At 46.0% G+C, this 17,311-nt stretch overlaps 1 protein-coding gene across 1 annotated transcript in view; it reads left to right on the top strand.

The window, feature by feature from the left end:
- UNC45B (unc-45 myosin chaperone B) overlaps positions 1–5,093 on the top strand; it is a 29,751-nt gene extending 24,658 nt beyond the window's left edge. The window contains 3 exon segments of the mRNA XM_014796393.2: positions 1,532–1,687; positions 4,434–4,701; positions 4,704–5,093. Coding sequence (XP_014651879.2) covers positions 1,532–1,687; positions 4,434–4,701; positions 4,704–4,822 — 543 coding nt within the window. The 3' untranslated portion in view covers positions 4,823–5,093.
- Positions 5,094–17,311: the final 12,218 nt, after the last annotated feature.

The raw sequence follows: 17,311 nt of genomic DNA on the forward strand, positions 1-17,311 counted from the left end.
AGAGTACTGCTGTGCATGTAGGTAAAACCTCATCAGAGGTGGCAACAGGCTATAAATCTGAGGCCCTTTGTGAACGTGAGGGCCAGGACAAGGGGACCTCCTGGGCCCTCATGTAGGGCGTGGTGTGAGACCCACTCTGTTTCCCCTCAGTTCTTAAGTCTTGGATCTTCTCACTGTTATAGGAGGAAAATCCAACCCATGAAAGCCTGTTAAAGTCAAAAGAAATAAAGCTAAACAGGGTGCATCAGGGAGCTGGGCTAGGGCTGGCCTGGGGGCCTGGCAGCCACGTGGGAGAAGAGAGACAGTGCGTCCAAGGAAAGGGGCAGGGAGAGACAGCGGAATGGGGGAGGAGCCTCCCCCCTGGGAGCACCAGCTGCTGCAACAACTCAAATCAGAACACTACACAGCGGTCCACAGGATGGAAGTCATTTCTCGCTCATGTCACTTCTCGCCCACATTTGGATCAGGTGGCTCAATTCCAAGACGTGACTCGGGGATCCAGTCTCCTTCTTTCATCAAGAACTGTCTCCCTCTCCGCCGCCTTGGGAGTGGTCTCCATTCAGATAGTGGGTGAGGGGAGACCCCGGGAGAGGTGCCTGCGGTACTCCACCACGGTGGCCTGGAAGTGACACACATCTCTTCTGCTCGTGTTCCACGATGAGAACTAGTTCATGGCCACATCTAGGTGCTAGAGGTGGCGGTGGGGAATGTAGTCCTTTTGGGGCAACTGCTTCCCAGTCACAACTGTGCCCCGTGAGAGGGGACCCCACTGACCATCTCAGCCGTCCTCTCACCTCTGAGGACCACTGCTTCAGCTTCAGGGAGATGCAGGCGGAGGGTCATAACCTGGGCAGCTGTGACCTTTGACCCCTTTTGGAGCTCCACTTCCAGGAAACCTGACCCAACAAAATGCCCTTAAACTTGAACAACCAGATTTTACTGTAGAGCAGAGGGGTGGGGGGTCATTGTGCTCGCAGACATGCCAGGGCCCTGGGCCCCAGGAGGCTCTTCTCCTGGCTCTTGGATCCTTGAGAAGCCTCATCCCTTATCCAGTGATGGTACAGCAGCTCTTTAATACCAAGTAAACTACCCACTTGTCCCTGCTCCTGCCAAGCCCCTGTGCCTTCAGGGAGTGCAAAGTCATTTCATTGCAGACCCTAAAGGGCCATCTGTTGTGGGAGAAACATTCCACTCAAAAGGGAAGTGAAAAACGGCTCTTCAGGCAACACCTGCCTTTCAGGAGCCGGTGCCGGCCCTTCCCCTGGTGTGAATAGCTGAATGCAAACAGAGGTGGTGGCACACGCTATATGAAGGATCCCTATTCTCTTCAACCTTGTAGCTGGAGGATTTTGTAGCTCCTTCATCCAGCTAATCAGAGAGGACTTTCTGGGGGAGGTGGCATGGGTGAACTGCTCACAGGAAAGCTCTGAGGAATCCTGGGTCAGAGAACGTGGCTTCAGATGCATCTTTCCCTCTCTGGGCGGGGCAAGTAGGGGCATTTTTCTCTGAGCCGTGTACTTGCCTTCCACAGGTACAGGAGAGGTTCCTGGCCGACGGGAATGACCGGCTGAAGCTGGTGGTGCTGCTCTGTGGGGAAGATGATGACAAGGTGCAGAATGCGGCCGCAGGGGCCCTGGCCATGCTGACAGCAGCACATAAGCAGCTGTGCCTCAAGATGACCCAAGTGGTGAGAGCGGGCCCTGGGGGCAGGCAGGGGCGGGGGGCACTCCAGGGAACCTCCCACCCCCAGACCACACTGCCCTGTATGGTCCTCTGGGGGAGACCAGCCCCGTGGTAACTCTTCCCAAGCCCTGGGTCTCTGCTCCCGCCACCTAAAGAGAGGAAAGTCGTACTCTTTGGCCCCTGACTTTCACTATTTGGACTCCTAAGTGTGCTAACTCAGATCCCTCCCACTGTAGTTTCACCTATTCCCTTTACTGGTGCTTATAACTCACTACTTAAGAATAATGACAGTAATAATACCAACAACGCTAACTACTGCATGGAGCCCCTGAGCTCCCCGAGAGAAACCTGGATGTGGTTGGGGTACCATAGGGAGCTCGTGGTTTGGCGAAGAGGCAGTGGATTCTCTTAAGTGAACATGATGATCAGATCCTTTGGTGGGACCGGGGCCATCTCGGCAGGTGTAATGGGAGTGATATTTACACAGTCGCAAACATGGGGGTGCAAAATGAACCTTTCCCCATTTCACTGAACTGAACTTAGTTCAGGGGCATCATTTCCACCAATGGTGAGAAATGTACACATCTCAATTCAAATGTATTCAGGTCAGCTTTAAAGGCACGCTCCTTTAGATAGTTTAAGGTAGGGGTGTGTGTGTGTGTGTGTGTGTGTGTGTTCTCTAAATGCCATGGGTGCATATGCCACCCTGGCACCAGGGGAGGGGTCTCTCTGCTGGATGTAGCTCATCCTGCTTGGTCCTTGGGCTTTAGCACTTTCCTTAAGGCAAGTTTCTCAGAACTGGAAGGTGTGTAAGAGTCACCTGGAGGGCTCGTTAAAACACTTTCCCCAGATATTCTGAGCCAGTAGATGGGGGGTGGGGGTGTGCTTCCAGCTTGGGGGCCACACTTTGAACCCCCTGCCCTAAGCAGCCTCCGCTGAAGTAACTGGTCACACAACTGTCAACAGGCCCGCAGGGCGCTCTGTGACTCATCCACTTACTGTGCTGCAGGAATTCCTCTAAATGTTCAGATCTCTTGAGTCATTTCATCCCCCAACAGCCCTATGAGGTGCGTATGATTATTATTATTCCTATTTTACAGATGAGGAAACTGAGTACAGAAAAGTCACTAGCCCAAGGCCACACAGCCAGAATCCTTCAGGATTTCTGACCTACTCTTGGCCACTTCTTCCTTCTTTCTGAGGGGCTCAGAAATCTTGGCTGCATTCCTGTCCCCACAGTGGCATCCCGAGGACTCTGTGAAGCTGCCCAGACCCATCTTTTGTACAACTCTGGGACCATGATGGATGCTGGGCCTCTCCACAGTCTCACATCTCTTGGATACACTCTGGGAAGCCAGGCCACAGTTCCTCCTGCCCCGGGATCCTATCCCCGTAGGATCTATCAGCCCTTCCCTTAGCCCCCGATGACTCCTCCCAGGGAGTGATGGGCACTGGACCCATCATCACTTACCCATCAGCATTAAATCTTTCCCTCAGCCCTACCACAGCTAGCTGATGGAAATGAAATGCTTTCATTTTCTTTCCTTGTGGTAGGAGACTCAGTGTGGAGTTTACAAAAGTCTACTTAGATGCTCAGAAGCCAATAATTCACCTTTTCTTCCCCTCTGTGTCTATCTCCCCATCTGAGAGCACTGCATGTAGAGGAAGCTGAGGGTAACGGGTACAAGGAAGCAAAGGGGAAAGCTTTGGGTTAGTGCCTAAAATCATCATCCCTGTTTGCTTCTACTTGCTGAGCTCTCACTGTGTGTCAGCCCCAAGCTAAGCTCTTGCCAGGTATCAGTCACATCGTTAAACCATCACGGTGTTAAGAGGTAGGCGTAGCTGATGACAGATGCGCTCCTGAGGCTTGGAGAGGTTAAACAACTTAGCTAAGGTCAGACAGTAGGTAAGTGGCTGAGCTGGGACGTGAACACTGGTCTCTCTGACTCCAGAATGCATGCTGATAACTATTCTACTCTGCTGCTCATGTGTGTCTGTTGAATGGTGTAAGAGTCAAGCCTCCTGGTTCTAGTCTCAGCTCCATCTCTCTCCTCGAGTGACCAGATGGTCTAGAGTCCTGTATTCCCCATGCGCAGTAGTTGGGCTGCCTCACACCTGGGAATGGAGGAGAGAGATGGAGGAGGGATGGACGAAAGGAAAGGGTACACTCCAGACTCCACTGTGGATTCCAGTTGAGGTCAGGGCTGGTGCAGTGCATGCCTGGGGCCTGCCTGGAGCTCATGTCACAAAGGGCACCTGGGTTGGCAGAAGCAGGCATTGCCTGTGTGCCCAGGGTTAGAATCCTCCTTTCAACATCCTCCATCTCCGTTGCACTCAGGCATGCAGTAGACCTGTCCCTTTGCTTCTCAAGACACTTAAAAAGTAAATGGATGGGTGGGTGTTTATTCTCTGCTATTTCCAGATGTGTGACCATAGCTGAGTTCCTTCTCCTCCCTGGACCTCAGTCCCTCCCCTTGTAAAATGAAAGGGACTGGATTATTTCAAGTTCCTTCTAGTTCTCCAATTCCTGCCCTGGCCCTGGTAAGGAGATGGGCATCACCCACCTAGTCCCAAGGGGCTCGAGTAGGCACGTGCTGAGTCCATACACACATAACGAGATATGTGTTTGCCCTTTCAGAGTCCCAAATCTGGGCCCGGCCAATGCCTTCTGTTTATCTTGTCCAAAATCTCCTCTCTCCGTCCCCCCACTAATTCCTCCAATTCTTCCTTTTCCACCTCCCCCACTCCAGACAACTCAGTGGTTGGAGATCCTACAGCGGCTTTGCCTGCACGACCGGCTGTCAGTCCAACACCGGGGCCTGGTCATTGCCTACAACCTGTTGGCGGCCGATGCTGAGCTGGCCAAGAAACTGGTAGAGAGTGAGCTGCTGGAGATCCTGACTGTGGTGGGCAAACAGGAGCCGGATGAGAAGAAGGCGGCAGTGGTTCAGATGGCCCGGGAATGTCTCAGCAAGTGCATGGATTACGGCTTCATTAAACCAGTGTCTTAGACAGGGCCTGCAGGGCTGCTGGAGCTGGTCCTGTGCTGTGCAGAGTCCTGAGCTGGGAACTCCTGGTGTCAATTCAGCTAGGGATCACGGCAGTGGTGGTGAAGTCTCCATATAAAGGAAAGACTTAATTGTTCCCTCAGTTGTGATTCTTCCCCTTTGCCCTAGGAAAGTTTGGATGTTTCATTAACTCTCTTGCTCCCAGTCTCCTTACATCTGTCATGTTCCAGAAATTCCTAGAATAATTTTCATTTGTGATTTGGAAGATAGGTTGGATAATTCTTTCTGTACCCATTCCAAAGGCCAAGATAATGGGCTGAAGTTCTTTATATTTTGGAAAATGGATTGTGTGGTAAGGTAGGACCTAAGAGGTGTGTGAATATAAAGGTTAGTGCTGTTGTATCTGGATGTCGATCTGTGCCAGTTTTTATAGCCTCTCTAAAAATACTGTTTGAACAAGGCTGCTGGAACTGCATGTTTCAGCTGCAGTGCCCTGTTCCAGCCCCATACCCATTCCCATCACTCAACTGTGATGGAAATACAGTTTATGTTTAACAGTATGACGTGACTTTTGCAATTTGCAAAACACCCATCCATCCATTTACTTTTTAAGTGTCTTGAGAAGCAAAGGGACAGGTCTACTGCATGCCTGAGTGCAACGGGGATGGAGGGTGTTGAAAGGAAGATTCTAACCCTGGGCACACGGGAAAATCTTCCAAGCAAGATGGACATGATGGATACAAATAAAATCAACTCAAAGTACTTTAAGGAAAAAAAAATCATTGGTTCATATATCTTGTCTACCCAGGGAAAGGTCTGACATTATAAGACCCAGGGTTCAAATATTGTCACCAATGTTATTTTCTGTGTGGGCGTCTTTATCTCTTTCTCATCCCCTCCCCCACAATATCTTGGCTTTGATTTCCTCTGGGTTGACCTTATTTTCTGGCAGGCTCTCTCCATGTGGTAGGAAAGATAGTCCCAGAAGCTCCAGACTTACACAGTCGCTATAATTCATAATTATGGAAGAGAAGAGAGAGGACAATTCTCAGTAACCCAGCAAAATTCCCAAGGATGGCTCTGATATGTCTAGCTAGTGTCACATTTCCATTTATTGCACTAACAGAGTAAAGAAAAAAAATAATATGACTATCTCAATAGATGCAAGAAAAACATTTGATAAAATTCAACAATTCATGATAAAATTTTTAGTAAACTAAAAATAGGAAACTTCCTTAGTGTGATAAAGATTATCTACATAAAATCTACAGCCAACATCATATTTAATGATCCCCATGAGATCAAGAATGAGACAACAATATTTGCTTTTACCAATTCTATTTTACTTTTTACTTGCCATTCTAGTTAGTACAATAAGGCAATAAAAGGAAATGAAAAGCATAAAGATTGAAAACTAAGAAATAAAACTTTCAAGTTATTCGCACAACAGGATTGCACAAGTATACCATCTGAAAAAATCTACAGGTACACTCTTAGAATTAATAAGTGAATTTAGATACAAGGTCAATTTACAAAAATAAATTGTATTTCTGTATACCTGTAACAAACAATTAAGAAATGAAAATTTAAAAGATGATGCCGGGGCCAGCCCCGTGGCGTAGTGGTTTAGTTTGCACGCTCCACTTTGGCAGCCCAGGGTTTGTGGGTTCGGATCCCAGGTGCAGACCTACACGCTGCTCATCAAGCCATGCTGTGGCAGCGTCCCACATACAAAATAGAGGAAGATTGGCACAGATGTTAGCTCAGGGCCAATCTTCCTCACTAAAAAAATAAATAAATAAAAGATGATGCCATTTATAATAGCATTAAACACATAAAACGCCTAGGAATAAATCATGTGAAAGATTTTGAAGGACTCTATATCAAAAGCTTTCTTTTATTAAGAGAAATAAAAGAAAACCTGCATAATAAGAAATATTACTATGTTCATGGATTGAGTGACTCAACATTATAGAGATGTAAATTCTCCCCAAATTGACATATAGATTTCGTGAAATACCAATCACACTTTGAGCCTTTTGGGGGACAGGGACTGATAAGTTGTTTCTAAAATGTATATGAAAATGCAAAGAGTCAAGAATAATAAGTAATGACTATCTTGAAGAAGAACAAAGTTGGAGTAAACTACTTGAACAGGCACTTTATAAAGGAGGCCAATAAGTATATGAAAAGATGCTCAACCTTACTAGTCATCAGGAAAATGGAAAATATTATGAGATGCCACTAGAGACCCATCAGAATGGCTAATATTAAAAACACTGACAAAACCAAGTGTTGGTGGGAATGTGGAATAACTTGGACTCATACATTGTAGGTGGGAATGTAAATTACTGCAACCACTCAGTAAAAGGTATTTGGCAGTATGTATCCCCTAAAAGTGTTTGGTAGTAGCCACTAAAATTGAACATAAGCATAGCCAGCAACTCCTAGGTACACAGCCACCAGAAATATGTACTTACGTGCACCAAAAAACATGTCTAACAATGAGAAAGAACATTTTTCATTATAGTTCCCAAGTGGAAATAACCCCAATGTCCACAGAAAATGGATAAATTATTCCATATTCATATAGGAGAAAATGATACATCAATATACTTCAACAAACTATTGCTCCACATAATAACATGGAGGTAACTTACAAACATGTTAGTCAGTGAAAGAAGCTGGACCTAACAGAATATACTGCAGAGTGAATTATTCCATTCACACAGGTTCAAAACCAGGCAAAACTAGCCTACGATATTAAAAGTCAGGATACTGCACTTGTAGGAAGAAGGGAGTGAATAATGATGGGGAAGGGCACAAAGAGAGCTTCTAATTTTTAGTCTGGGTGTGTTCACTTTCATCAAACTTATTATTTGTGCACTTTTCTGTATAATGCTATGGGGTATTTTTGTTTTTTGTTTCATTTGATTTTTTTTTTGAGGAAGATTGGCCCTAAGCTAACATCTGTTGCCAATCTTCCTCCTTTTTTCCCTTTTTCTCCCCAAAGCCCCTGTAGATAGTTGTATGTCATAGTCGCACAGCCTTCTAGTTGCTCTATGTGGGACACTGCCTCAGCGTGGCTTGATGAGCAGTGCATATGTCCACGCCCAAGATCCAAACTCCCAAACCTGGGCAGCCGAAGCAGAGAGCGCAAACGTAACTGCTATGCCACCAGGCCGGACCCTATAATGCTATGTTTTTAAAGATAATTTAAAAAGTGAATGATGTCTTTCTCTTAGAAGGTGAGGATTACATGGAAGAATGGATCTAAAGCCCCTGGTTCCTAGTATATGAACAGTCAATATTAATTAGTCCTCTTCCTTTAATCTGTTTGACATTCCCTGTTCCTTAGGGTAGAGTTGCAGTATGATACCAGGATGAGCTTCCCTGTTTGTGGATCTGTACTTTGACAGGTCACATAGGGGAAGGGCGGACTGGTGAAAAAGTCAGTTTATACTTGAAATTCCTCCAAGGAATGGCTGCCATCTGGCCTCAGTGTGTTTAGGAAACTTGAGTTCTAGGCAGGAGAGCTGGCAGTGACCAAATGGAAAGACTTCTTTTCACCGAGGTTCCAAGGCAGAGTGTCCTGAGGGCATCCCGTGAGAGCAGCAGTTGGAGCTGGGATTGGACTAAACTGCCCAGGAGTCCCCACGGTGCTGCTTATGTACCAGCCGAACCCCAGGATGTGCGGGTTGGGATAAGCTCTCTGTGCAGCCTGCTCCTCGCGCCCTCTTGGGCTCTTGGAGTGTCCAGGCAGGGACCCTGGCACAGAGCCTGGCATCACGAGTGCCCAGAAAATATCTGCTCGATTTTTTCTCTGAATCCCAACCCCAGCGCCTGTCACCATCTATAGCTAAATCCCAGCGCCCTGGAGGGGCTCAGAAACTCTGCCTTAGACACATACACTTTAAGAATTTCAGCACTAAGGAATAACGTGTACGTTTGCAGAAGCGGAGGCTCGATTTCCTACCTCCTTCTCCACCCATCGCCCACACTCACCCTCTTTCCCCAGCGGGCAAGTCAGTCAGGAACCCACCGGCTGGAAGCGCCCTCTGGATTGAGAGCGTATGGGACTCAGGGGCGCCTGCCCGAGGGCGCCAGAGCCGGGGGTGGGAGGGTGCCGGGATGTGGGGAAGCACCCGGGTCCACCCCGACAATCACCACTGTTGTCCTTCCAGGTGTAGATCCCGGGGTCAAGTAGGAGTGGATCCCCGGGTCGAGTAGATGCTGTGGTTGCTCGATGCCCCCACCTGTGTGGCACCCCGGCCGGGCGGTGTCCCCCAGCGGGGTACAAGGAGCAGAAATAGGCGGGAGGCTGGAGCGCGTTGGTGCCTCCCCGGAGACGCCCGCCGTGGACCCGCAAGTTGGTAGGAAGGTTCTCCCAGCTCCTTGGCTCAGGTCCTCAAAGCTTTGCTTCTCCCCATCCCTCAGGGGTCTAGTCGGCTTCCAATCGCTGTTGGGAAGCCCTCGACCGGTTGCGGCGGGCGCGGCGACGCGCGCTCCTCTCGCCTAGGCTTGGCCACTTCCCAGCTCCCGACTCTGCAGACTCTTCACGCTGCGGAGGAGCGTGGCGGCCTCAGGGCGGGGCTGGGGGGGGACTCGGGCCGGGGACGGGTGGGGGACGGGTGGGGAGGGAGTGAGGCCAGATGTCACCACCGGCGTGCACGGTGAAACACAGAGTACACAGAAAGAAGGATGGTGGCTTCCGATTGATTAAGGCGAGGTGGCGGCAGCCTGGCAGGACAAGCGAAGGCCCCTTTGCACGGAGGGGTGCAAGGACCCTCAGTCAGGCGCAGGTCTGCAGAGTTCCAGGAGGTCCCTCCTCCTCCAGGTTCTGAGAGCAGGCAGAGGCGGGAACAGGGGCTGCAGGTGCACCTGCGGCCCTACAGATGCACGGAGAACTTCCACCGTCCTCTCCAGTGGGATTCTATAACCTATAAGGAGAAGGAGATAAGGAAAACGCTCCTGATGCAGTAAAATGCCAAGTGCCACAGGGAGGAGGGTACACCTGTCATCTCCCTTTTCTACGTGGTTCTGCTAATATGCCACTCTGGCACTGATCTTTGGGGTTCCAAGGTTTGTGGGCTGTTTCCCTTAGTAATGAAGTCCAAAACCCAGTCCATCTACACAGCAAGGTAATAGGTTTCTTCGTGGTTCGTAAAATCTTACATAAAACATGAAAGATTTCAGAGGAAACAGGCACACTATGAGCCACTATGAGTTCTGGGATCCAAGTGAGGTAGGTGAGTTTTGGGTTTCCGGTACACATATGTTCCTGAGGTGATTTTACAATGGGTTATGTTCTGCAGGATTACCTGTGAGCCACTGTCTCGGAAGTCTTTGTAGAGTAGCAGCATTGGATGAGGTGGGCAGGCACTGGGCTATCCCACAGAGCCTCCTGTATCCCACCACAAAGATCAACTAGACTCCTGTGGGGTACCAGCCCCAGAGGTTGAGGCCTGCATGAAAAGAGATTTCCTCTCCCATCTATTCGTGGTGGGTGTGGGAGGTAGAAAGGACTCCTCTAGGGCACAGCCTGAGGCAAGGGGTGCTGAGAGGTGGGCTGAAGATTTCCCCTCGTGTCTGGGAAGGGAAGGTGCTCAGAGTCTGTTCAGGATCAATTGGACTGCTCATATGGAGTGGGTAGCTGTTTTAAAAAAACAGTGCCTGTGGGGTCCGGCCAGGTGGCGCAAGCAGTTAAGTGCGTGCGCTCCGCTGCGGGGCCTGGGGTTCTGTGGCCCGGATCCTGGGTGCGCACTGACGCACTGCTTGTAGAGCCATGCTGTGGCAGCGACCCATATAAAGTAGAGGAAGATGGGCATGGATGTTAGCTCAGGGCCAATCTTCCTCAGCAAAAAGAGAAGGATTGGCATCAGATGTTAGCTCAGTGCTGATCTTCCTCACACACACAAAAAAAGTGCCTGTGATGCAGGCCCTGGGACACCTACCTACCCAAAGAGCATAGTTCCTGTGACATTCTGCCTTCCACCAAGCTTGGGGACTTCACCCCAACAAATTTTAGGTGTCAGGTTTTCATGTAAGGTTCTTGCTGTAGTGTGGATAGCTGTGATTGGTGGATGAGTCATAACTATCCACGGCTACCAGTTACACTGAGGTTGCAACACCATTTTTGCTTTCAGTACAACAAAGACGCTTCGTAAATAAACTCAACGTTAAAAAAAAAGTGGTGTTACTGCAATAAACAAACAAACAAACAAAAAAAGTGGTAATAGACATCACAGGAAAGAATGGAGGAGCAGCCGCTGCTCGCAGCACTGGTGCCACTTGCAGGTGGCAGTGCGGAGTGTGTGCCCGCTGGCACAAGGGGACTGATTCCCCATGGTTTCTTGGGGTGGAGAGTTTTACGTACTGGGGCCAGTAGAGAAGGTCAGCCCCCAAGCGTGGCAGCAGTTCCTGGGTAAGCAATGTTAATTTAAGTGAAACAAAACATCTCAAACTCTTAAGAAATTGAGCAGAAGCATAGGTTTTATTATCTCCGTGCATGTGGGAGAACAGGGAAGAGCTCTTCTTCCTTCTGGCTCAAAAAAGCAAATTTCAAGTGTATATCCCTTCCAGAAAAAAAGCTGTCAATTTAAATGTTATCAGAGCTGCACATCATTTAGTTAAACAACTCAATAGGATAACAGACTTTAGCAGTTAGTGATTTACTTCCACAGGACACAGCAACAGTCTCTGAAATCCGGGTGTTTATACAATTCTCCTTTGCCAGAAATAACATTTGGAAAGACAGCTTTGCCATGCTGAGTCATACATGCTTTTCACAACCATAAATGGACAGAGGAACATAATCTGCTTATCTTACTGAGTTTTTTTTTCCCCCACCCAGGTCTGTAATGTTCAGAGCCAAGCACTGCAGTTTCATTGGTTGCTTTGGAGAAAACAAATGCCAGACCTCAAAATCTCAAAATTTAAAATATACAAGGAGAAGGTCAGGATGGGATTATTATTATTATGTGGACTGTAGAGCGTGTGGCATTTTATATCCACAGGAGCGCCAGGAATATGGGACTACAAAACACAGGTTGTACCCGAGACCCAGTTTATATGAGGAAAAAAGCTGCTTAAAAGGAGACACACACACTGCCTACTACTTTCCAGATAATTATAATAAGAATTGTTACAAATTTGAAAACTCAGTTGTACATGCACATAGTACTGAAAGTCAGATAGTTCTACAGCCTTAGTAGAAAATCAGCAGTGTCCTGGCCCCCCTCTCTTCCTGCTCCCCAGGGGCAACCACTTTGATGTTTCTTTTGGTATATACCTTTCTGTTTCCAAATAGTGCAGTTTGGGTTTTTAAATAGATATCATCTATTTACTTCCAGAAGATTTAGTTCAATTACACTGTCCCCCACCTCCCTCCTCCCCTCCCCACATCCTGCCAATATGGTTATATCAGCATTTTGAGTTAGAACAATATTCAGTGTTTACCTTGTTATGACTCTCTATTCACAGCTGAGCTAGGTAATACACTATGAGTGCATTTCACGTCTTGTACAATTTTCTGCTTTGCTCAGGAATTGTAATCATCTTACTTTTTGTTTGTTTGGTTTTCTATGTATCTAACGCTAGTTTATCTCCAAGTTCTCTGTCTTGTATGAGGAAACTTGCTGTTAATCAAACAACAACCATCAACACCATCAATTAACATCAATTTTGAATCCTCAGGACATATTCTCTCTGTGCCCTCTGCCCTTGGATCCTGACTGGGAGCTCTATAGGCTCACTCCTCAGCTGTCGTCTGGGGCTCTCCCTTCACATTTATCCAGGTTTTGTTTTTTTGTTTTTTGTTTTGCTTTTCTGCAGGGTTAGATCCCTATTTCCCGGATGGAGCTGCTTGCAGGAGTAAAGTGTGGAAACAGGGCCAAGGCTATGCTTGGGGCATGAAAGTCTCCTTGATTCACAATTGACGTTGCATGGTTTGGGGTTTTATAATTAACTGTTCTGAGGATTGGTGTAGCTTTGCTCTTTCCAGAGACTGAACATTGGAGGTAGCGGCAGGGCTGTTTGTCACTCACAGATGTTTTTTAGACCTGAAGAGTGATTGCAAAGATGGTGTGTCTCCTTTTCCAATCCTCACTGTCAATCCAGGGAGGAGGAAACTCCTAAAGCCCACCTCCGCCCTATGGTCTGGTTGTTCCAAATGAGCAGTTGTTGATTTTCCTCCTCAGGGTCTGTAAGCCCCCCAACAGGGAAGTATCCATTCACTGGCTGTGCCCAGGATGCGTAGCCGCAGGGCATCTCTCGGTGTCCTCACCTCTGCTGCTCTCGGATCCCTGAGCCCTGATTCGCAAACAGTGCTTCTGCGGTCACTGGTCTTCCGTTTCTCAGTCTCACTTCTGGACAATTTGCGAAAAGAGAGCAGAGATATCTTTGCTGTGGTGTCTTAGAGTCTCCTCTTACTTCTATAAGCAGTAAAAATAAACACCTTAAAAGTTCAGTATTATTTAATTACTGATCTGCGAAACAATTTTTTTTTTTTTCAGAAAAAAAGACCAGATGGATTCCATCACAATGCTAAGTCTTTGGGTGATAAGTCTATGCCCCCCCCTTTTTTCTATTTTTTCCAGAATTTAAAAAAATTGGAACATTAGCAGTGTAGGTTTACCAATGGGAGAAAATAAGAAAATCTGCAAATGAAGATAACTGAATTTTTAAAACCTTTTTATTTTGAACTAATTTAGGCAGAGAGAGGTCGTCAAAATAGTACAAAGCTCTTTATATCCCTCTCAGCTTCCCCGAATATGAACATCTTATAAACCGTTGTGCAATGATGAAGAACAGAACATTAACATTGGCACACTATTATTCATTAAATTACAGACTTCATTGGGATTTCACCAATTTTTCCACTAATGTCTTGCTTTTTTTTTTAGAAAAGGAAAAAGTGGGATTGTGTGGGGAGTGGCTTGCTTTTTCATTTAAACATTTTTTTCCTCCATCTGGGACTCATATTATCTGAATGATCCTTCTATATCTATTCTCTATATCCCTTAACTTTCCTTTATATTTTCTATTTATTTATCCTTTCCTGCTTCTTTCTGTGAGAGATCCTTGATCTAAAGATCTAACTCAGGAATCAATACCTTTATCCATTCTACGATTTATCTCATCTCTTGGGTTCTTCATTTTATCTATTATATTTTTCACATCTAATGGTTCCACTTGGTTCTTATTATTTTCATTCTCATTTCATATTTCTAATATCTAACTACCTCTTTTAGTGTATTTATTACATTTGTTTTAAATTCTTGGTCCAGCTATTCTAATAACTCTACTTTTGATGATATCTAATCCATGTTGATTTCCTTGTGAAGTAGTTTGGTACAAAAACGTGCTGTTATTTGGTGTGTGAGCTCAGGTTTCCCTGGAGGTACCAGATTCTCTGTGTCGGGGCAGTGCCGAAAACAGAGCCCAGGTGATGTTAGCCTGGTGGACTCAGGGAGAGGAGGAAATAAGTGCTAGTGTTGACAGCCCCAGACACCAGAAAATCGTGTTTAAACACTTCAGTGAAGTGTCACTTCCCCAAGCAAAGTGGCTTGGCAGGTCAGAGCTTACCTTTAGCACCCCAGAAAGAGTCAGTTTGGGGGAGGCACTTCCTGTATTGTAAATTATTGGCTCTGAGGGTTTGGAAGAGGGAGGGTGGGATAATGACTGACTGAGATTAGACAGTTCCTAACTCGTCATCCTAGCTGCTCTGATCTTATCCCCATGGACTCCTGCACCATTGCCACTGGCAGTCGTGTGTATGGGATGGGGTAGAGGAGGTAGAGCAGAACTCAATCGCACTCTCTCTCAATCTCTCTCTTTTTTTCCTGATTATCTTCTACAGTTATTCTAGGCTCCTCTGCCTCAGGCTGCAGCTCCCTCTACACACACACACTCGCAGGTTCAAAATAGCCTCTTCCAGAGTTGCTTGCAGACTGTTCTATTTCAGGATCCATGATGTTTCTCTCTATAGTTTCTCTAGGGTTGATCTCGATGGAAGGAGCCAGAAGCTGGTGCTAATTACCATCTTGGCAGGAACTCTAGGAATTGTACAATATTTTGAAGGTTTAAAAAAGTTCTCTCCTATAGCCCAAAGGGCTGATGCTCCTAAAAATACTTCAGTAAGTTTTCTGATTTTTTTCTGTCTGCATTGATTTGTCTGAGTTTCTTGATTTTCTTATTAAATTAATTTTGGTTTTGTACATGCTTTGAAAGTCTCTCCACTCCATTTAGTTTTTCAAACTTCTCAGTTTATACTTTGATGGAACAAAATCTCCCTTTATTTTTAGAAAAAAATTTCACGTATCACTAAATTATTAATTTCCCTTTAAGCCTAAAAGGATAAGAGATGGCAATAGAGTCTTCTGGGGTTCTTCTGACAAACAAAAGGTTCAAGACCTTTTATACATAGAAGAGAATTTCCAATTTGAATATAGTTACTTTGGTGATAAACTACCATGAAATGTGTTTAAATTAAAGTTTCCAATACATAGGAAAAAACCTTAAAGCTTTGAAGACTAGATGTCTCAAATGGGATTTTTTGCAAATAATCTTCAAGCATCCTTCACACATAACTTTTCACAAAGGAGGTCTCTATTAGACAAGTGTAAATGATTGTGAATGTCTGGCCTTCGTTTACATATAGACTCTGAGAATTCACCCACCATGATATCCTGACACTCACTGCCCTCTTCTTCTGAACCAGCCTTGTCAAGGTCCCTGATGATGTACAGTTTACTGAATACAGTTTACCAATGAACACTATTTAGTCATTACTTGGGTGTTCTCCTTAGCAGGCCCTTGACACTGTGGACTCACTCCACCTTGAAACACTCACTTCCCAGGGCTTCCTTGATAATGACTCTCTCTCTCTCCTCCTGTTCTAACCACTCATTCTCAGTCTTCTTTGCAGGTGTTATGAGAGGTTCGGGGATTCGATCGGAGACGTAAAAGAAACTTTCCATTCCAAACAAATGGACTGAAGGTATATTTTAGTATATAGAGGATAGTAAAGGCAATAGTTCGCAAACAGATCCGAATAGGTCAAATAATAAGAGGGAAAAAACACCAGCTCGACTGGAAAGGGAAAACATCCACATCGGCTGAGATAGCAGCAGATTCGAATAGGTTATATAATGAGAGGGAAAACCATCAGATCGATCGGAAAGGGAAACACCAGATCGACTGAAGGGAAATGACACAAATCAACCGGAAAGAGAAACACCAGGTTGACCGAAAAGAGAACACATCAGATCAATTACTTTACAATAAATCAATTACTCACAACATCCATGCCCCACTGCCGGGAGAGTCCTGTCAATCGACACGGCTGGGCGGGAATCACACGTCCTTGGCAAGGCGTCCCTTCCACAGGTGGAGCTCTCATCGGGTCTCAGTTTCCAGCAGTTTATATAAGCAGTTACAGAGTTTACAGAGCAAGCACCTAGTGTTCCCATGCACAAATGGTTATCAGTGGCGTACATGCACTGAGCCCCCGCCCCCCCGCCCCGGCTGTAGTCCCAGCCCAGTAGTTGTGTACCTGCATTGTTTACCTTGCTTATTGTCCCAGCCTGGCACAGATGGCCAGTCTGCTCCAGGTTGTGGGGCCCGAAAGGCCTTGAAATTTTTACACATTGCAACTATCTCCATGGGAGAAGGGCCGGTTCCCACCACGCGGAAAGCAGCTTTTATATTTCTTTTTGTGCTGGTAGCTGTAGGTCGATGGAGCGGCCAAACATGGCTGTACTCATGTCAAGACAGCAGGCTATTTTGAAATTTCTACTTCATTTTCCTCTCTCGATGGGGACATTCCTTAGCCTTTGTTCTAAACAGGATGTTCTCTCCCCATTTCTCTACACAGTCTCCCTGGGTGATTGCTTCCACTCCTATTTCTCCAAGCTGATTGTGTCTGTATCTGTATCTCCATCCTAGGCATTTCTCTTGAACTCTGGACTCATATCATTTAAGTCTTCCTGTCCCTGTTCTATCACATCCAATCAATCACAGCATCCTGCTCATTTTTTTTATTGTGGTAAAAAATGCATAACACAAAATTTACCATTTTTAACTGTAGTGCTCAGTAGTGTTAAGTATATTCACATTGTTGTCAAACAGATCACAGCTTTTTCATCTTCTGAAACTGAAACTCTATACTCATTAAACAACTCCCTCTCATTCCTCCCTCCCCAAGCCCCTGGCAACCATTATTCTACTTTCTGTCTGTATGATTCTGACCACTGTAGGTACCTTGTATAAGTGGAATCATGCAGTATTTGTCTTTTCATGACTGGCTTATTTTGCTTAGGATAATGTCCTCAAGGTTCATCTATGTTGTAGCATGTGACAAGATTTTCTGCCTTTTTAAGGCTGAATAATATTCCATTGCATGTATATACCATATTTTGTTTATCTATTCGTCTGTCGATGGACACTTGGGTTTCTTCCACCTCCTGGCTTCCACCTCCTTCCACTATTGTGAATAGTGCTGCTATGAATGTGAGTGTGCAAATATCTCTTCAAGATCCTGTTTTCAATTCTTGTGGGTATACATCCAGAAGTGGGATTGCTGAATCATATGATAGTTCTATTTTTAACTTTTGAGGGAC

This window comes from Ceratotherium simum, chromosome 16 (assembly GCF_057802395.1).
Source record: "Ceratotherium simum simum isolate JZ-2026a chromosome 16, ASM5780239v1, whole genome shotgun sequence".
In the NCBI taxonomy this organism is placed as follows: Eukaryota; Metazoa; Chordata; class Mammalia; order Perissodactyla; family Rhinocerotidae; genus Ceratotherium; species Ceratotherium simum.